The sequence below is a fragment of the Puntigrus tetrazona genome, unplaced genomic scaffold (genome assembly GCF_018831695.1).
Source record: "Puntigrus tetrazona isolate hp1 unplaced genomic scaffold, ASM1883169v1 S000001062, whole genome shotgun sequence".
In the NCBI taxonomy this organism is placed as follows: domain Eukaryota; kingdom Metazoa; phylum Chordata; class Actinopteri; order Cypriniformes; family Cyprinidae; genus Puntigrus; species Puntigrus tetrazona.
Genome location: NW_025048651.1, coordinates 242,577 through 263,405, shown reverse-complemented (window position 1 = coordinate 263,405; position 20,829 = coordinate 242,577). Strand labels below are relative to the sequence as shown.

At 43.3% G+C, this 20,829-nt stretch overlaps 1 protein-coding gene, 2 long non-coding RNA genes and 4 other non-coding genes across 8 annotated transcripts in view; 1 reads left to right on the top strand and 6 right to left on the bottom strand.

The window, feature by feature from the left end:
- Positions 1 to 3,497: 3,497 nt before the first annotated feature.
- LOC122340547 lies at positions 3,498 to 4,555 on the bottom strand. Its single transcript, XR_006250260.1, has 3 exons — positions 4,246 to 4,555; positions 4,105 to 4,168; positions 3,498 to 3,693 (listed from the first exon to the last, which is right to left on the bottom strand). It is a non-coding gene; the product is annotated as an uncharacterized LOC122340547 (long non-coding RNA).
- Positions 4,556 to 10,000: 5,445 nt separating this feature from the next.
- Positions 10,001 to 10,932, bottom strand: LOC122340549. 2 transcript variants are annotated; one of them, XR_006250262.1, is made up of 4 exons: positions 10,917 to 10,932; positions 10,748 to 10,840; positions 10,608 to 10,671; positions 10,001 to 10,196 (listed from the first exon to the last, which is right to left on the bottom strand). It is a non-coding gene; the product is annotated as an uncharacterized LOC122340549 (long non-coding RNA). The 2 variants fall into 2 exon arrangements; XR_006250261.1 differs by having other exon boundaries at positions 10,748 to 10,931.
- Positions 10,933 to 12,712: 1,780 nt separating this feature from the next.
- Positions 12,713 to 12,783, bottom strand: trnag-ccc. The gene has a single exon. It is a non-coding gene; the product is annotated as a tRNA-Gly (tRNA).
- Positions 12,784 to 14,440: 1,657 nt separating this feature from the next.
- Positions 14,441 to 14,511, bottom strand: trnag-gcc. Its single transcript has one exon. It is a non-coding gene; the product is annotated as a tRNA-Gly (tRNA).
- Positions 14,512 to 17,348: 2,837 nt separating this feature from the next.
- On the bottom strand, positions 17,349 to 17,420 carry trnag-gcc. The gene has a single exon. It is a non-coding gene; the product is annotated as a tRNA-Gly (tRNA).
- Positions 17,421 to 18,510: 1,090 nt separating this feature from the next.
- LOC122340529 (paraneoplastic antigen Ma1 homolog) overlaps positions 18,511 to 20,829 on the top strand; it is a 34,138-nt gene continuing 31,819 nt past the window's right edge. Inside the window, exon 1 of the mRNA XM_043234083.1 lies at positions 18,511 to 18,628. Coding sequence (XP_043090018.1) covers positions 18,511 to 18,628 — 118 coding nt within the window. The remainder of the gene's footprint in view (positions 18,629 to 20,829) is intronic.
- On the bottom strand, positions 19,832 to 19,902 carry trnag-gcc. Its single transcript has one exon. It is a non-coding gene; the product is annotated as a tRNA-Gly (tRNA).

Here is a 20,829-nt window from a genome sequence, read left to right as displayed (position 1 = left end):
ATTGGAAATGAAGTTGGCCAGATAGTGACCAGTGTGCTGTCAGAGCAAGAGGGGCCAGGACTGAGCAGAATGGTGGCTGGTGTAATGGAGCGCTACCGCAAGGCTGCCATTCCACCACCAGTGCTGCTTTATGTGGACTGTGGCTGCTGCGTGAGTGATGGAGCGACAAGCAAGCTGCAGACCAGGTTTGGGGAGTGGCCAGACCTTCACATACGGCTGGACATCTGGCACTTTATGAGGAGGCTGGCCGTGGGCTGCACCACCGATGCCCATCCCCTCTATCCCACCTTCATGGGATGCCTGTCAGCTTGCATTTTTGAGTGGGACGCTGGAGACCTCAGTCTGTTGCGGCAGGCAAAGAGGAAACAGCTGATGGCGGAAGGTTTGCCAGCTATTACTGACATCCTGGTGGACAGAAGCATCAGTAAAAAGGAGCTGAGCCTTTACTGCCGCAGGAGGACACGAGGTGAAGAGGCCACCATACGCCTCATGGAGAGGCTGCTGCAGGACCTGGGGGGTGCAAACGGTAGGGACCTTATGGGTGTGCCACTTCTAGATGAGGTGCGCATGGAGCACATCTGGCGTGTACAGAAACGGCATGTCAGGTGCATTCAGGATGTGCCGGGTGTGCCTCTGTACACAGAGATAGGCACCACCACAAAGGCGGGGGTCATCCTGACCAGGTATCGTTGTGCCAGAGGGTCAACGTCCCTTGAGTCCTTCCACTGCCACTTAAACAGGTTCATTCCAGGTCGGTGTCTCACATGTGTAAAGTTTTAAATATTTTCAAGTTCTGTTATACATATCGAAAGGCTTGTAATATGTATATGTATGATTTTTTTTTTTTTTTTTTTTTTTTTTTTCCCTCCTCTTCTAGGAACCAGTGCAAATTTTCAGCTCTACCTGCTGGAAGGCCTGAACAGGTGGAATCAGGACCGGGCAGCTGCATCAGTGACCAGCAAGCCAGCGTCCCTTCTCACGTACGCCGGGGAAATGACCCACTGTGTCAACACCAACAGCCTGAAGGTGTTCGGTCGGCCTTTTGTGCCATCTTTCCAGCCACCTGCTGAATACACTGGTATGTCATCCACTTGTCTGGTTGCATAATACTTTTGGTTTGTGGGTTTTCACTGTTCTGAGTCTTTGCTTTTTATTATTCTCATCGCTGAACCTGACCATGTAAAACGTCTTTCAAAAACATAAAAAATAGTAATGTGTTCAAAATTTTGACTAATCCTGTATGTGTGTGTCCTTTTTTTTTTTTTTTTTTTTTTTTTTTTTTTTTTTAAATAGGGGAGCTGCTTGGTGTTGACTACCTGCTCAGTCAGACTGGACAGCCCCTGGTAGTGGACCCCGACTCAGAACAACAGAAAACCTGTTGGAGGATGTGGACGAAGAGGACGAGGGCTTCGGGGAAGTACAAATAGATGACATTACTCAGTCAAGTCTTACCAATGACCCAAGCTTCTCTGTCTCCCCCCAATTTTTTGCCTTCTGCCTCCTCCACCGTCCCGCCAGCTTCTGCCTCCTCCACCTTGGCTTCTGCCTCCACCGTCCAGCCAGCTGCCTCCTCCACCTTGGCTGCGGCTTCATTTATTCTGCCTGCTGCCTCCTCCATGCCAGGTGCATCAGAATCTGTGGTATGTAAATACCTTATATGTGCACTCAGACTGATTTGGATTGCTTATGACATTTATATATAAATGAAACCTTTCTACCAACATGTGGGTATTCCCTAATATTTTCTTACACTCTATTCTATTCTGTTCTATCAGGAAATCATTGCATTTATGTTTTGCCAATAAAAGTTTTATGTTAAATATTTATTATAATTAAAGGACAAAACATTTTAACATTTGTATTACAAATATCAAATATAGATTATGAACTCATCGAGACCATTTTTGTCAAGCTCTGTGCCATTCACAAAAGCCCAAAGAAGAAGGGGTTGGCACAGTGTCGAGGTGGGACCTCATCTTGGAGGACTATAAAAAAATCAGGCAGCGCATTCTGACCAATGCCGCCGTTATGCAGCAGACCACCTTGCAGCTGGTGAATGTGAGCCACACCACGCTGGTTCAGTGGCACAACAAGAGGGTGAAAAGGAAGGACAGTGCAGTTTTGATGCAAGGGCTGCAACTGCCTAGCCCGTTTGTCTGTGGCAGCCGACCCTCTACCCCCTGCCAATACCACCCCCATCTCTGCCCCCCAAGCAGGACCATCTCACCAATACCACCTGCCCAGTAGCACTGTGGGCCAGGCACGTGTGAAGAGGAAGAGGAACATCGCTGCAGCGGAGATACCTCAAATCCCTCGGCGACTCTTACCTGCTCCACTCCCAGGTGCTCAGCTGGTGATGCTGGCTCCATTGGCCTCGCAGGGACTAACAGGGCCTCCTGCTCCAGCTTGTGCTCCAGTTAGAAAACTGACCCGCAGAGTAGAGCACAATACGTGTAAAAAATGTGGGCAGTTTAGGACAGTGGAGACTGGGCACAGCCAATACAAGGGCATTATATACTGCCCCTCTGTAGAGACACTACCAAAGGAGCAGTGGTTGGAGAATATTAAAAAAAAAAAAAAAAAAAAAAAAAAAAAGAAACTTTAAAGAAGGTTTTATTTTGTGTATAGTTTTTCTTTTTTACAGAAGAGAAATGGAAACTTTTTTTATTTATTCAAGATTTTTATTTATGTGTAAAGAATATAAAAAGATTTATTAATCTGTATAGCTTTGTTTTTGTTTGTTTTTGTTTTTTCCCGAGAGGCATGGTAACTTTTTGTATTTATTTTGTTTTTTATTTATATTTAGTTTTATGTTGAAAGAATGCACAAGACATTTTATTTATGTGTATAGTTTTGTTTTGAATGCACAAGTGTCGTGGATATTTTTAAGGTTTGTTCATGTGTATTCTTCTGTTCTTTGTTGTTTTTGCAATAAATAATTGGCTATGACTAATTGAAAAATAATAAAATGGTCCTGATTACATAACTCTCTTTTCCATGTTTTACTTTTCTACATTTTCATTCAAAGCCAGATGCCAAAGTTGATTAACTGAAAGATAAACTGAAAAGGTTTCACTGGCTTTTGATGAACAGAAAGGATCTGATGAGTCACATGACATGCTTTAGCGTTAAGAAGAGTTTTAAAGACTCACAATTCTGAAATAAAGGAAACCATTTTGTTCCCTGCATTGCCCGGGATTCGGACACGGGTGCTAAATTAAAACAACAGAATGACATTCGTAGGTATTTTATGAGCAGCACTTAATTTCCAGTACATTTTTAAGAGCAGCTAAATCAGGTTGCGTTTTCGTCCGCCATTGCTTCTGCCTGCATTGGCCGGGAATCGAACCCGGGCCATTTGAAGGGCAGGTGTGGGGGATTACAGGAGGTGAGAATTGTTTCTTTTCATACCTGCATTAAAACTAGTGTGGTATGATGACCAATCACTGTGTCAATAACCAAAGCAAGGGCCATGAGGTGACTTTAAAGGACCAAATACATTTTTATTAAAGACAAGGCAAACATGTTAAAACATATCACATACCCTTGGATGTAAATGCCCACAAAATAAGGAAAAAGAAATAAAAGAAAACTGGCCCTAGGTGGCCACAGGTTGCCTAAGAAAGTGAAAGAAGGGCCTAGAAGCCAAAGTGTTCTCACAGCAGCCAAGCTCACAGCAATCACACTGCAAACCTACAGAAGGAACAGAAATACAGTGACCAAACCACCACACAATCCCAGCCACCTTACCACTATCATCCACACTGTGAGGGCAACCCGATAACCACCGCCGGCTAAACAAAACACAATTAACAGTGGGCAATACAAGGTACACGAACATAAAATCAACAACCAAACACGTTCACTAGTACCTCAATCTCTACCACTCCGGATCTCCACACTTACAAACAAAAGGTAATAAAGAAACGAAACAAAACAATATTTTAACCATGAAGTAAACGGTAACCATGCATCCCTAAAAGGGGGAAACAGTCCATTACAAACAGAAAAATCAAAAGAATTAGAGACATTCATTAAATAAGATGCACTCACTTTCCAATTTAAAAATAAATAAAAACCCTTTTTCATTAAAACGTTAAATACCTTTCACATCCACTATTTCGACAAGATGGTCAGGCCACAGTCAGGCAATAATCCAGTCACACCACTAAAATAAAAAGGCAGATAATTTAATTAAAACAAAACACCTATAAACAAAATCAATATGACCAGACTTCTACCTACTATTAGTCGGTACAGCATATTCTCAGTTCTCAGCAACGCTCCCGCGGTATTTGGCGGCAATGATTATCTGCGCTCATATCCCCAAAGTAACATCTACCACAACATCAATTCATTATGCAATCGATAAAACTAACAAAGTAGTAAGAATGCATCACTCAAATCTCCTTACCTACATGCCACTCTACCTTCCATGCCACCTTTCCCCAAAATCAAAAAACGGAAGTAAAAAGAACAAACACAACCTTACTACTTCCTTTTAAGAGCCCTGGGGCTGCTGGGACTTGTAGTGCCCAACCCATATCCCATTACAATCTACCCCTTCAATTTAAATCGCCGTCCGTCGATTACATTAGCCCCCCTACAACCATGGGCGAAACACTACGGTGGGGTTATTATTGGACAGCCCAATCATAAGAGGAGTAACCGGACCATTTAACTGAGTTTCACTAATGCATACAGGCCTAGGGAGATGATATGGGTTTGAATGGCATCCAGCTGTTACCCTTCTTGTACGCCTTACTACCGCTTCATGTTGTGAAGGAAGATGGGCTTCAACATCACCTACTGAAGTCAAGGACGAATTGATATCTTCCTGCAAAGATTGAGGTCTGGACAGAAGTTGAGCTTTATCTTGAGTAGATACACTCCCAGGCATCAATGAAATCATTACCATGTCTTCATCTGCTTCTCTAGCAGTGTCCTGATGATCAACTAGATTAGGGAGGCCAGGGTCATCTGGAGAGACATAGGCTGGACGCAATTCAGAATGATGAATGTTTCTGATCCCATCAACTCCATCTGCCGGTGCGACAGCATACACAGCTCCATGTCCATCTAGACATCGAATCACTTTATAAGGGGTTGAATCCCATGCATCTTGGATCTTATTTCTGCCCTTGAAGTTATGTGCTCTCCGATACACCACCTGCCCCTCACTTAACTTTTCATGTCGCACCTGAAGATCATTTAGTCGAGCTCGGTATTCTGTAGCATACTGAAGACGTTCTCGAGCCTTGGTAAATATTCTTTCCAAATTATTTTTATGGTCCACAACCCACTCCGCATCACTCTGGACATCACAGCAAGATGATCTGGCCAATGACGTTTTTCCTCTGGAGGTAATGTGCGCAGCAAATCATGCATTGTTCTATTAAAACGTTCACATTGACCATTCCCTTGAGGTCGATAAGGGGTGGTGCGAGTTTTTGAAATAGCATACAATCTGCATAATTCTTGAATCAGCTTACTTTCAAAGCACCGCCCCTGATCTGAATGAATTTGTCGTGGTACTCCAAATAAGTAAAACCAACGTTCCACTAAAACACGTGCCACTGTTGCTGCTGTTTGGTCTTTAGTTGGAATAGCTTGTGTGAACTTAGAAAATACATCAGTTAACACCAATACATTTTCAAGTCCATTTGACGCAGGTTCCAACAATGTAAAATCCATGGCCAAAATGTCTAGCGGTCTTTCTGCTGTCAGGTGTCCCATAAAGCTACGTACTTTTGGTCGCACCACTTTAGCTAGGGTGCAGCGCTGGCATTTCTTACACCATTCCTCAATGAACTTAAACATACTCGGCCAATAACACCGAGTTCTCACTAAACTTGCTGTCCGCTCAATTCCTTGATGGCCATGATCATCATGCAAGCTTGTGAGGACCCTTTCCCTGAGGACAGCTGGTAAAACAACCTGACGAATCTCTCTGTGTTCATCCTGGGGACAGAATCTCCGATACAGCACCCCCTCCATCTTCACCAGCTTCCCCCACTGCCGCACCAATTCAAGCACCGCTGATGACTCTACTGCTCTCTCCTGAGCATCTGGGGGTCTTCGACGATCCCAATACACCAGGAATCGCCCAATAACCGGGTCAGCCTCTTGCAGGGCACCAAGATTTTCTCTAGGTTGTTCAGGGAAAACCGAAATTGTTTCACTGACCATTACATGCTGACTGTCATGAACACATTGATGCACCTCCTTCGGCATTGCAGTAGTCATAGCCAGTTCTGCCACAGACGCAATACTTTTTCTAGAAAGGGCATCCGCGTTAACATTGGAGCGTCCAGGTTTGTATTTTATTTCCAAATCAAAGTCTGCCAACTGATTAGCCCAACGCTGCTCCAATGCTCCCAACTTCGCAGTTTGCAAATGACTAAGGGGATTATTATCTGTATATACCAAACATTTCTGACCCAACAGGTACTCTCTGAACTTTTCTGCAACAGCCCATTTCAGGGCCAAAAACTCCAGCTTCATTGAGCTATAGTTCTGCATGTTTCGTTCAGACAGTCGTAATCCTCTACTTGCAAATGCCACTGGTCGACATTTGCCTCCATGCTCTTGAGACAAAATAGCACCCAGACCTTGGTGGCTTGCATCAATGTCCAAAATAAAAGATTTACTAAAATCAGCATAAGCCAGGACTGGAGCCTTGGTCAAAGCAGATTTAAGGGCCTGGAAAGCATTTTCACACAAGTCAGTCCATTTCGTCCCTAAATTAATCTTGGGTCGTTTATTCTTCTGTCCCCGGATCATGTCCGCTACTAATGTATTCAGGGGGGCAGCAATCTGTGAAAAATTTTTAACAAACCGGCGATAATAACTTGCAAAACCAAGAAAAGATCGAAGTTCTTGAAGATTTTGCGGCTGGTTCCACTTAGCTACTGCTGCTATTTTCTCTGGATCTGTACTGACCCTGTAGCAGAGACCACATCCCCAAATAACGCACTTCTGCACGAAAGAAGCAGCATTTGCTCAGTTTTATCTTTAAGTTCTGTTGTCTCAGACAATCCAGCACCAGCGCCAATCGTTGAAGGTGTTGCTTAACTGTTGTAGAAAAAACAATCACATCATCCAAATAAAGTAATAAAGTTTGGAAACTCTGATCTCCAAAAATTCGCTACATCAATCTTTGAAAAGTACTTGGAGCATTGCACAATCCAAATGGCATCCTATTAAACTCAAAGAGCCCAAATGGAGTGCAAAAAGCGGTCTTAAATCGATCCCTTTCAGCAACTGGTACCTGGTTATATCCACTTGCCAAATCCAAAGTTGAAAACCACTTAGCTCCAGTTAAGGCATCCAATGATTCCTCGATCCTTGGTAGGGGATAGGCATCTTTACGAGTTCTTGCATTAAGCTGGCGGTAATCTATACACATTCTTAAGGATCCATCTTTCTTCTTCACCAAAACAATTGGTGAGGCATATGGGCTACCACTCTCACTAATAACGTGACTGTCCAACAACTGTCTAATATGTGCCTTCACTTCCTCGAACTGACTGGGCGGAATTCTACGATAACGCTGGCGCACTGGTATATCATCTATTAGGGGAATTTGATGATCAATTAAATTTGAACAACCCAAATCACCATCATGCTTAGCGAAAACGTCTGAATATTTAATCAACAATCTTCTAACTTCCTCCCCCTCAGCATCTGAAAGCCCAGGAATTCTAACCCTGCAAATCAGTACTGGACTCTGATGTAATAGTTTGACAATGGACAATCACTGCTTTAGGATCCTGTGATAAATCTTTCTTGAAAAGATGTCTTGATTAGATTTCATAATTTCCGCAATAATTAAGCTACCCAATCTAATTCTTGGCGGCAAATATAAAGGTTCCATACCAACATTAACTACTGGTACATGAACCACACCTTGCGTACACTGCAACAAGGCAGGTGAAATTAATACTCCAGCAGGCAGGCCCCCACCCTCTGGACCCTGAGGTTCTAAAAAACTACTTTACCACTTTGTATATTCTTTGAACACAAAGCAGGTACTAACCTCATCGTTCAGCCGGAATCTGGACAGGTTGGCAGGACTGGACTCTCACATAACCAACAAATCCAGGGACGGGGGACTCCTCAGCTTGGTGACACTGAGACAAAGCATCTCTCCAGCCTAACTCTGCCTGCCTGACCTGAGGGACTGAAAATAGTGCTGGGCCATGTTTTTCAAACAAGTCATTATAACATTGTCCAATTACATTCATACCCAAGAGGCCTGGAGTAAGTGCCTTCTTCTGATGGAACAGTGTATCAACCGGATCTTTCACAACCAAAACACCTTGCCTTGGAAGAGTTTGCCCCAACACAATCACATCTATTTCAAAATAACCCACATATGGTATTGCAAGACCATTAGCTGCTTTTAATTGAAGCCAACTACATTTTTTAAGAGCATCCACCCTCAATTGTCGAAAATGTTTCTCAAAAAATGACTCTGTTACAGTAGTTACCATTGACCCAGTGTCCAGTAAACATGAGATCTCAACCCCCCCCATTACCGCAGTCACAATAGGGCATTTGCCCACAAGACGCTGCAAAATAGTAGGGCACACAGGAGTTTGTGCGGCTTCACTAGCTTCCTCTGCGATCTGACTCAAGATTGCAGGAGGGGCTACACTATCAGGTTCCCCAACAGAAGTCTCATTGACATTTGCCTGAGGTGATCTAGAATTTGACTCAACAGGCCAGGATGACCGACAATATCTGGCAATATGCCCAACTCTATTACAGCGAAGGCATCGACGTGAAGAATTCTGCCTAGTTGAAGGAACAACAGGTGGATCATTCCTCTGAGACATAAAACTATCAAAACGCTGGGTAAGGTCATTTATTTGTACTTGTTGTTGTTTTAACATCTCCTTAACCTCCTTTAAGTCTGTAAAATCCTGGAACCTAACCTTAGGCTCCATATCAATAACCCTACCATGAGTAGCGTTACACCATGACTGAGAATATAAGGCAGTTGTTTCCTTATTTCCCTCTTCCACCCACCTAAGAGCTTCACGTCGAACCTCCAGCAATGTAGAAGATGGTTTCTCCCTCACAAATCTTTTTAACTCACGCTTCAGCATTACATCTTGAACATATTCAACAAACTGATCGCGAAGCACTTTGTCAGAATTCGGAACGCTACCTGGGTTCCCGTTAAGAATTGCATCCATCAATGACATAAGAGCATGAGAAAATTCGGTAAGTGATTCGCCTTCTTTTTGTTTTCGCTCATAAAACCTCTGTTGTAATTGCACAAATGTCCGTCTCCCCCCATACAAATCTTTTAACACTTTAAAAACAGCTTCTGGATTTTCCCTGATAGCTGAAGATTGGAGTTTTATCTCCATTCTGGCCTCCCCTCCCAGATGATCAAGCAGAAACACCCCCTTTTCCTTATCAGACCAACCCCTACCCTCGATACACATCTTAGCCTCCTCAATCCAGTCCTCAATATTCAAGTTGGAGTCCATATTTCCATAAAATCGCGGGCACTTCCTCTCCCGAGGCACAAAAAGTACCCTATTAAAAGACACTGGAGATGAGGCATTAATTACAGAAGGGTGAGGTTGGTTAGAAGCACTGCTGCCGCGTGGGGGAAGCTCTCTCCTCAGCTCCTCATTTTGTGCTTGCAAGTTCCGTACTTGCTCCCGCAAGTCTATTAGTTCTTGCTCCATATCTGTTGACAAATTATTTAGGAAGGCAATTCAGACATGAATAAAATCCATAGTCCATGAACCAGAGTCTGCGATGATCGTCTCCATGCACGGTTTACCGTAACACTAAAAACTAAAAAAAAAAAAAAAAAAAAAAAAAAAAAAAGAAATAAATAAAAAAACCCAATAAAGCAACACCTCACAACCACCTAAAAAAAAACAGACCCTGCCGACTATGCCAATTGTGGTATGATGACCAATCACTGTGTCAATAACCAAAGCAAGGGCCATGAGGTGACTTTAAAGGACCAAATACATTTTTATTAAAGACAAGGCAAACATGTTAAAACATATCACATACCCTTGGATGTAAATGCCCACAAAATAAGGAAAAAGAAATAAAAGAAAACTGGCCCTAGGTGGCCACAGGTTGCCTAAGAAAGTGAAAGAAGGGCCTAGAAGCCAAAGTGTTCTCACAGCAGCCAAGCTCACAGCAATCACACTGCAAACCTACAGAAGGAACAGAAATACAGTGACCAAACCACCACACAATCCCAGCCACCTTACCACTATCATCCACACTGTGAGGGCAACCCGATAACCACCGCCGGCTAAACAAAACACAATTAACAGTGGGCAATACAAGGTACACGAACATAAAATCAACAACCAAACACGTTCACTAGTACCTCAATCTCTACCACTCCGGATCTCCACACTTACAAACAAAAGATAATAAAGAAACGAAACAAAACAATATTTTAACCATGAAGTAAACGGTAACCATGCATCCCTAAAAGGGGAAAACAGTCCATTACAAACAGAAAAATCAAAAGAATTAGAGACATTCATTAAATAAGATGCACTCACTTTCCAATTTAAAAATAAATAAAAACCCTTTTTCATTAAAACGTTAAATACCTTTCACATCCACTATTTCGACAAGATGGTCAGGCCACAGTCAGGCAATAATCCAGTCACACCACTAAAAAAAAAGGCAGATAATTTAATTAAAACAAAACACCTATAAACAAAAACAATATGACCAGACTTCTACCTACTATTAGTCGGTACAGCATATTCTCAGTTCTCAGCAACGCTCCCGCGGTATTTGGCGGCAATGATTATCTGCGCTCATATCCCCAAAGTAACATCTACCACAACATCAATTCATTATGCAATCGATAAAACTAACAAAGTAGTAAGAATGCATCACTCAAATCTCCTTACCTACATGCCACTCTACCTTCCATGCCACCTTTCCCCAAAATCAAAAAAACGGAAGTAAAAAGAACAAACACAACCTTACTACTTCCTTTTAAGAGCCCTGGGGCTGCTGGGACTTGTAGTGCCCAACCCATATCCCATTACACTAGTTCAGGTCGTCAGGAGGTGAGAATGGTTTCTTTTCATACCTGCAGTAAAACTCGTTCAGGTCGTCTGCCAGTTGTTGATTTGCCACAATGCTGGGGGATGGTGTCTTGTAATTGGTCATGTCTTTCAGACCTTTCCACGCAGAGGCTGTGCCACTAGAAGAGAACTAAGTGCAAAGCGTTTCAGAATAATTCCTCTTTGTTTACTGAGTTTAGCAGTGAACCATTGTTTGTCGTTGTTATAAGTTAAATAAGTCCTGGTAGGAACGCATATGTCCTCACAGAAACTGATATATGAGGTTACCGTTTCTGTGGCAGCAGCTTCAAAGACAGTCCAAACGGTGAGAGAAAACAGGTTTGTAAATCCCACTCTGCTTCGTTAGTCTGTCTTTGTTTACAGTCCTAGGCAAGACTGTAGGTGATTTCATCTTTTGCCTGGAGGTTGGTATGAGATGGCCCAAACAGTGATCAGAAACTCCCAAGGCGGCTCTTTAAACAGGCAAAACATTAAGTTTTGTTCAAACGTTAACAGTAAGAGAGGGAGCACTAAGCACTCATTTTGAAATCAAAAACAAAACAAGTCTTGCCTTCGAATTTTACCACTGAACCACCAATGCCCGCCTCTTGGCTGGGGTGTGCCATTGTGCTTGAGTCAAACACCTGGACGTCTGCTGAATGAGCTGCTGACCGGTCACACGTTCTCTTCGCTAAATTGAAGGGCAGGTGTGGGGGATTACAGGAGGTGAGAATGGTTTCTTTTCATACCTGCAGTAAAACTCGTTCAGGTCGTCTGCCAGTTGTTGATTCAGGTCGTCTGCCAGTTGTTGATTTGCCACAATGCTGGGGGATGGTGTCTTGTAATTGGTCATGTCTTTCAGACCTTTCCACGCAGAGGCTGTGCCACTAGAAGAGAACTGAGTGCGAAGCTTTTCAGAATAATTCCTCTTTGTTTACTGAGTTTAGCAGTGAACCATTGTTTGTCGTTGTTATAAGTTAAATAAGTCCTGGTAGGAACGCATATGTCCTCACAGAAACTGATATATGAGGTTACCGTTTCTGTGGCAGCAGCTTCAAAGACAGTCCAAACGGTGAGAGAAAACAGGTTTGTAAATCCCACTCTGCTTCGTTAGTCTGTCTTTGTTTACAGTCCTAGGCAAGACTGTAGGTGTTTCAGCTTTTGCCTGGAGGTTGGTATGAGATGGCCCAAACAGTGATCAGAAACTCCCAAGGCGGCTCTTTAAACAGGCAAAACATTAAGTTTTGTTCAAACGTTAACAGTAAGAGAGGGAGCACTAAGCACTCATTTTGAAATCAAAAACAAAACAAGTCTTGCCTTCGAAGAGGGCGATATGGACCGATGTCAAAGTTGATTAACTGAAAGATAAAGTGAAAAGGTTTCACTGGCTTTTGATGAACAGAAAGGATCTGATGAGTCACATGACATGCTTTAGTGTTAAGAAGAGTTTTAAAGACTTACAATTCTGAAATAAAGGAAACCCTTTTGTTCCCTGCATTGCCCGGGAATCGGACACGGGTGCTAAATTAAAACAACAGAATGACATCCGTAGGTATTATATGAGCAGCACTTAATTTCCAGTTCAATTTTAAGAGCAGCTAAATCAGGTTGCGTTTTCGTCCGCCACCGCTTCTGCCTGCATTGGCCGGGAATCGAACCCGGGTCTGCCGCGTGGGAGGCGAGAATTCTAACACTGAACCACCAATGCCCGCCTCTTGGCTGGGGTGTGCCATTTGAAGGGCAGGTGTGGGGGATTACAGGAGGTGAGAATGGTTTCTTTTCATACCTGCAGTAAAACTCGTTCAGGTCGTCTGCCAGTTGTTGATTTGCCACAATGCTGGGGGATGGTGTCTTTTAATTGGTCATGTCTTTCAGACCTTTCCACGCAGAGGCTGTGCCACTAGAAGAGAACTGAGTGCGAAGCTTTTCAGAATAATTCCTCTTTGTTTACTGAGTTTAGCAGTGAACCATTGTTTGTCGTTGTTATAAGTTAAATAAGTCCTGGTAGGAACGCATATGTCCTCACAGAAACTGATATATGAGGTTACCGTTTCTGTGGCAGCAGCTTCAAAGACAGTCCAAACGGTGAGAGAGAAACAGGTTTGTAAATCCCACTCTGCTTCGTTAGTCTGTCTTTGTTTACAGTCCTAGGCAAGACTGTAGGTGATTTCAGCTTTTGCCTGGAGGTTGGTATGAGATGGACCAAACAGTGATCAGAAACTCCCAAGGCGGCTCTTTAAACAGGCAAAACATTAAGTTTTGTTCAAACGTTAACAGTAAGAGAGGGAGCACTAAGCACTCATTTTGAAATCAAAAACAAAACAAGTCTTGCCTTCGAATTTTACCCACGAACCACCAATGCCCGCCTCCTGGCTGTGGTGTGCCATTGTGCTTGAGTCAAACACCTGGACGTCTGCTGAATGAGCTGCTGACCGGTCACACGTTCTCTTCGCTAAATTGAAGGGCAGGTGTGGGGGATTACAGGAGGTGAGAATGGTTTCTTTTCATACCTGCAGTAAAACTCGTTCAGGTCGTCTGCCAGTTGTTGATTTGCCACAATGCTGGGGGATGGTGTCTTGTAATTGGTCATGTCTTTCAGACCTTTCCACGCAGAGGCTGTGCCACTAGAAGAGAACTGAGTGCGAAGCTTTTCAGAATAATTCCTCTTTGTTTACTGAGTTTAGCAGTGAACCATTGTTTGTCGTTGTTATAAGTTAAATAAGTCCTGGTAGGAACGCATATGTCCTCACAGAAACTGATATATGAGGTTACCGTTTCTGTGGCAGCAGCTTCAAAGACAGTCCAAACGGTGAGAGAAAACAGGTTTGTAAATCCCACTCTGCTTCGTTAGTCTGTCTTTCTTTACAGTCCTAGGCAAGACTGTAGGTGATTTCATCTTTTGCTTGGAGGTCGGTATGAGATGGACCAAACAGTGATCAGAAACTCCCAAGGCGACTCTTTAAACAGGCAAAACATTAAGTTTTGTTCAAACGTTAACAGTAAGAGAGGCAGCACTAAGCACTCATTTTGAAATCAAAAACCAAACAAGTCTTGCCTTCGAAGAGGGCGATATGGACAGATGCCAAAGTTGATTAACTGAAAGATAAACTGAAAAGGTTTCACTGGCTTTTGATGAACAGAAAGGATCTGATGAGTCACATGACATGCTTTAGCGTTAAGAAGAGTTTTAAAGACTCACAATTCTGAAATAAAGGAAACCCTTTTGTTCCCTGCATTGCCCGGGAATCGGACACGATTGCTAAATTAAAACAACAGAATGACATTTTATGAGCAGCACTTAATTTCCAGTTCAATTTTAAGAGCAGGTAAATCAGGTTGCGTTTTCGTCAGCCACTGCTTCTGCCTGCATTGACCGGGAATCGAACCCGGGTCTCCCACGTGGCAGGCGAGAATTCTACCACTGAACCACCAATGCCCGCCTCTTGGCTGGGGTGTGCCATTGTGCTTGAGTCAAACACCTGGACGTCTGCTGACTGAGCTGCTGACCGGTCACACGTTCTCTTCGCTAAATTGAAGGGCAGGTGTGGGGGATTACAGGAGGTGAGAATGGTTTCTTTTCATACCTGCAGTAAAACTCGTTCAGGTCATCTGCCAGTTGTTGATTTGCCACAATGCTAGGGGATGGTGTCTTGTAATTGGTCATGTCTTTCAGACCTTTCCACGCAGAGGCTGTGCCACTAGAAGAGAACTGAGTGCGAAGCTTTTCAGAATAATTCCTCTTTGTTTACTGAGTTTAGCAGTGAACCATTGTTTGTCGTTGTTATAAGTTAAATAAGTCCTGGTAGGAACGCATATGTCCTCACAGAAACTGATATATGAGGTTACCGTTTCTGTGGCAGCAGCTTCAAAGACAGTCCAAACGGTGAGAGAAAACAGGTTTGTAAATCCCACTCTGCTTCTCTTAGTCTGTCTTTCTTTACAGGTGTAGGCAAGACAGTAGGTGATTTCATCTTTGCTTGGAAACTCGGTGTGAGATGGACCAAACAGTGATCAGAAACTCCTGGGGCGACTCTTTAAACAGGCAAAACATTAAGTTTTTTCAAAGGCTGTTAACAGTAAGAGAGAGCAGCACTTTTCAGAATAACTCTTTTTTACTGAATCAAAAAGTGAACAAGTCTTGCCTTCGAAGTTAAATAAGTCCTGAACCACCAATGCCCGCCTCTTGGCTGGGGTGTGCCATTACCTTTCTGTCAAACACCTGGACGTCTGCTGAATGAGCTGCTGACCGGTCACACGTTCTCTTCGCTAAATTGAAGGGCAGGTGTGGGGGATTACAGGAGGTGAGAATGGTTTCTTTTCATACCTGCATTAAAACTAGTTCAGGTCGTCTGCCAGTTGTTGATATGCCACAATCCTAGGGGATGGTGTCTTGTAATTGGTCATGTCTTTCAGACCTTTCCACGCAGAGGCTGTGCCACTAGAAGAGAACTGAGTGCGAAGCTTTTCAGAATAATTCCTCTTTGTTTACTGAGTTTAGCAGTGAACCATTGTTTGTCGTTGTTATAAGTTAAAAAAGTCCTGGTAGGAACACATATGTCCTCACAGAAACTGATATATGAGGTTACCGTTTCTGTGGCAGCAGCTTCAAAGACAGTCCAAACGGTGAGAGAGAACCAGGTTTGTAAATCCCACTCTGCTTCGTTAGTCTGTCTTTGTTTACAGTCCTAGGCAAGACTGTAGCTGATTTCATCTTTTGCTTGGAGGTCGGTATGAGATGGACCAAACAGTGATCAGAAACTCCCAAGGCGGCTCTTTAAACAGGCAAAACATTAAGTTTTGTTTAAACGTTAACAGTAACAGAGGGAGCACTAAGCACTCATTTTGAAATCAAAAACAAAACAAGTCTTGCCTTTGAAGAGGGCGATATGGACCGATGTCAAAGTTGAGTAACTGAAAGATAAAGTGAAAAGGTTTTACTGGCTTTTGATGAACAGAAAGGATCTGTTGAGTCACATGACAAGCTTTAGCGTTAAGAAGAGTTTTAAAGACTCACAATTCTGAAATAAAGATAACCCTTTTGTTCCCTGCATTGCCCGGGAATCGGACACGGGTGCTAAATTAAAACAACAGAATGACATCCGTAGGTATTTTATGAGCAGCACTTAATTTCCAGTTCAATTTTAAGAGCAGCTAAATCAGGTTTAGCAGTGAACCATTGTTGCTTCTGCCTTATAAGTTAAAATGCCTGGTCTCCATTGGCCTTCACCACTGAACTGATGCCCGCCTCTTGGGTTCCCGCTGTGGCAGCAGCTCAAACACCTGGAACACTGAACTGACTGCTGACCGCCCGCTCTTGGCTAAATTTTTGCTGACTGGACCGGTCGCACGTTCTCTTCGCTAAATTGAAGGGCAGGTGTGGGGGATTGCAGGAGGTGAGAATGGTTTCTTTTCATACCTGCAGTAAAACTCGTTCAGGTCATCTGCCAGTTGTTGATTTGCCACAATGCTAGGGGATGGTGTCTTGTAATTGGTCATGTCTTTCAGACCTTTCCACGCAGAGGCTGTGCCACTAGAAGAGAACTGAGTGTGAAGCTTTTCAGAATAATTCCTCTTTGTTTACTGAGTTTAGCAGTGAACCATTGTTTGTCGTTGTTATAAGTTAAATAAGTCCTGGTAGGAACGCATATGTCCTCACAGAAACTGATATATGAGGTTACCGTTTCTGTGGCAGCAGCTTCAAAGACAGTCCAAACGGTGAGAGAGAAACAGGTTTGTAAATCCCACTCTGCTTCGTTAGTCTGTCTTTGTTTACAGTCCTAGGCAAGACTGTAGCTGATTTCAGCTTTTGCCTGGAGGTCGGTATGAGATGGACCAAACAGTGATCAGAAACTCCCAAGGCGGCTCTTTAAACAGGCAAAACATTAAGTTTTGTTCAAACGTTAACAGTAATAGAGGGAGCACTAAGCACTCATTTTGAAATCAAAAACAAAACAAGTCTTGCCTTCGAAGAGGGCAATATGGACAGATGCCAAAGTTGATTAACTGAAAGATAAAGTGAAAAGGTTTCACTGGCTTTTGATGAACAGAAAGGATCTGATGAGTCACATGACAAGCTTTAGCGTTAAGAAGAGTTTTAAAGACTCACAATTCTGAAATAAAGGAAACCCTTTTTTGTCCCTGCATTGCCCGGGAATCGGACACGGGTGCTAAATTAAAACAACAGAATGACATTTTATGAGCAGCACTTAATTTCCAGTTCAATTTTAAGAGCAGCTAAATCAGGTTGCGTTTTCGTCAGCCACTGCTTCTGCCTGCATTGGCCGGGAATCGAACCCGGTCTCTCCGCGGTGGCAGGCGAGAATTCTACCACTGAACCACCAATGCCCGCCTCTTGGCTGGGTGTGCCATTGTGCTTGAGTCAAACACCTGGACGTCTGCTGACTGAGCTGCTGACCGGTCACGCGTTCTCTTCGCTCTTGGCTGGTGTGCTGCTGCTGATATATGAGGTTACCGTGAAGGGCAGGTGTGGGGTCATTACAGGAGGTGAGAATGGTTTCTTTTTTTCATACCTGCAGTAAAACTCGTTCAGGTCGTCTGCCAGTTGTTGATTTGCCACAATGCTGGGGATGGTGTCTTGTAATTGGTCATGTCTTTCAGACCTTTCCACGCAGAGGCTGTGCCACTAGAAGAGAACTGAGTGCGAAGCTTTTCAGAATAATTCCTCTTTGTTTACTGAGTTTAGCAGTGAACCATTGTTTGTCGTTGTTATAAGTTAAATAAGTCCTGGTAGGAACGCATATGTCCTCACAGAAACTGATATATGAGGTTACCGTTTCTGTGGCAGCAGCTTCAAAGACAGTCCAAACGGTGAGAGAAAACAGGTTTGTAAATCCCACTCTGCTTCGTTAGTCTGTCTTTGTTTACAGTCCTAGGCAAGACTGTAGCTGATTTCAGCTTTTGCCTGGAGGTCGGTATGAGATGGACCAAACAGTGATCAGAAACTCCCAAGGCGGCTCTTTAAACAGGCAAAACATTAAGTTTTGTTCAAACGTTAACAGTAATAGAGGGAGCACTAAGCACTCATTTTGAAATCAAAAACAAAACAAGTCTTGCCTTCGAAGAGGGCAATATGGACAGATGCCAAAAGTTGATTAACTGAAAGATAAACTGAAAAGGTTTCACTGGCTTTTGATGAACAGAAAGGATCTGATGAGTCACATGACATGCTTTAGCGTTAAGAAGAGTTTTAAAGACTCACAATTCTGAAATAAAGGAAACCCTTTGTTCCCTGCATTGCCCGGGAATCGGACACGATTGCTAAATTGCCAACAGAATGACATTTTAGATTTTATGAGCAGCACTTAAAGTTAATTTTAACAACAGAATGGTTGCGTTTGTCGTCAGCATTTGCTTCTGCCTGCATGGCCGAATCGAACCCGGGTTCCCATGAGCAGAATTCACCACTGAACCACCAATGCCCGCCAGTTCAATTTTAAGAGCAGAGTCAAATCCTGGACGTCTGCTGACTGAGTTGCTGACCGTCACACACGTTCTCTTCGCTAAATTGAAGGGGGTGTGGGGGATTACAGGAGGTGAGAATGGTTTCTTTTCATACCTGCAGTAAAACTCGTTCAGGTCATCTGCCAGGTTGATTTGCCACAATGCTGGGGATGGTGTCTTGTAATTGGTCATGTCTTTCAGACCTTTCCACGCAGAGGATGTGCCACTAGAATTCTGAGTGCTGAACCACCATATGCCCTTTGCCTCTGAGTTTAGGCTTGTTTGTCGTGTTATAAGTTAAATAAGTCCTGGTAGGAACGCATGTCTCACAGAGTGAATATGAGGTTACCTGGGCAGCAGCTCTGCTGACTGAGCTGCTGACCGGTCACACGTTCTCTTCGCTAAATTGAAGGGCAGGTGTGGGGATTACAGGAGGTGAGAATGGTTTCTTTTCATACCTGCAGTAAAACTCGTTCAGGTCGTCTGCCAGTTGTTGATTTGCCACAATGCTGGGGATGGTGTCTTGTAATTGGTCATGTCTTTCAGACCTTTCCACGCAGAGGCTGTGCCACTAGAAGAGAACTGAGTGCGAAGCTTTTCAGAATAATTCCTCTTTGTTTACTGAGTTTAGCAGTGAACCATTGTTTTGTCGTTGTTATAAGTTAAATAAGTCCTGGTAGGAACGCATATGTCCTCACAGAAACTGATATATGAGGTTACCGTTTCTGTGGCAGCAGCTTCAAAGACAGTCCAAACTGTAAATCCCACTCTGCTTCGTTGGTCTGTCTTTGTTTACAGTCTTAGGCAAGACTGTAGCTGATTTCAGCTTTTGCCTGAAGGTCGGTATGAGATAGACCAAACAGTGATCAGAAACTCCCAAGGCGGCTCTTTAAACAGGCAAAACATTAAGTTTTGTTCAAACGTTAACAGTAATAGAGGGAGCACTAAGCACTCATTTTGAAATCAAAAACAAAACAAGTCTTGCCTTCGAAGAGGGCAATATGGACAGATGCCAAAGTTGATTAACTGAAAGATAAACTGAAAAGGTTTCACTGGCTTTTGATGAACAGAAAGGATCTGATGAGTCACATGACAAGCTTTAGCGTTAAGAAGAGTTTTAAAGACTCACAATTCTGAAATAAAGGAAACCCTTTTGTTCCCTGCATTGCCCGGGAATCGGACACGGGTGCTAAATTAAAACAACAGAATGACATTTTATGAGCAGCACTTAATTTCCAGTTCAATTTTAAGAGCAGCTAAATCAGGTTGCGTTTTCGTCAGCCACTGCTTCTGCCTGCATTGGCCGGGAATCGAACCCGGGTCTCCCACGTGGCAGGCGAGAATTCTACCACTGAACCACCAATGCCTGCCTCTTGGCTGGGGTGTGCCATTGTGCTTGAGTCAAACACCTGGACGTCTGCTGACTGAGCTGCTGACCGGTCACCGGTCACACGTTCTCTTCGCTAAATTGAAGGGCAGGTGTGGGGGATTACAGGAGGTGAGAATGGTTTCTTTTCATACCTGCAGTAAAACTCGTTCAGGTCGTCTGCCAGTTGTTGATTTGCCACAATGCTGGGGATGGTGTCTTGTAATTGGTCATGTCTTTCAGACCTTTCCACGCAGAGGCTGTGCCACTAGAAGAGAACTGAGTGTGAAGCTTTTCAGAATAATTCCTCTTTGTTTACTGAGTTTAGCAGTGAACCATTGTTTGTCGTTGTTATAAGTTAAATAAGTCCTGGTAGGAACGCATATGTCCTCACAGAAACTGATATATGAGGTTACCGTTTCTGTGGCAGCAGCTTCAAAGACAGTCCAAACGGTGAGAGAGAAACAGGTTTGTAAATCCCACTCTGCTTCGTTGGTCTGTCTTTGTTTACAGTCTTAGGCAAGACTGTAGCTGATTTCAGCTTTTGCCTGAAGGTTGAGTTGGTATGAGATAGACCAAACAGTGATCAGAAACTCCCAAGGCGGCTCTTTAAACAGGCAAAACATTAAGTTTTGTTCAAACGTTAACAGTAATAGAGGGAGCACTAAGCACTCATTTTGAAATCAAAAACAAAACAAGTCTTGCCTTCAAGAGGCAATATGGACAGATGTCAAAGTTGATTAACTGAAAGATAAACTGAAAGATAAAGTGAAAAAGGTTTCACTGGCTTTTGATGAACAGAAAGGATCTGATGAGTCACATGACAAGCTTTAGCGTTAAGAAGAGTTTTAAAGACTCACAATTCTGAAATAAAGGAAACCCTTTTGTTCCCTGCATTGCCCGGGAATCGGACACGGGTGCTAAATT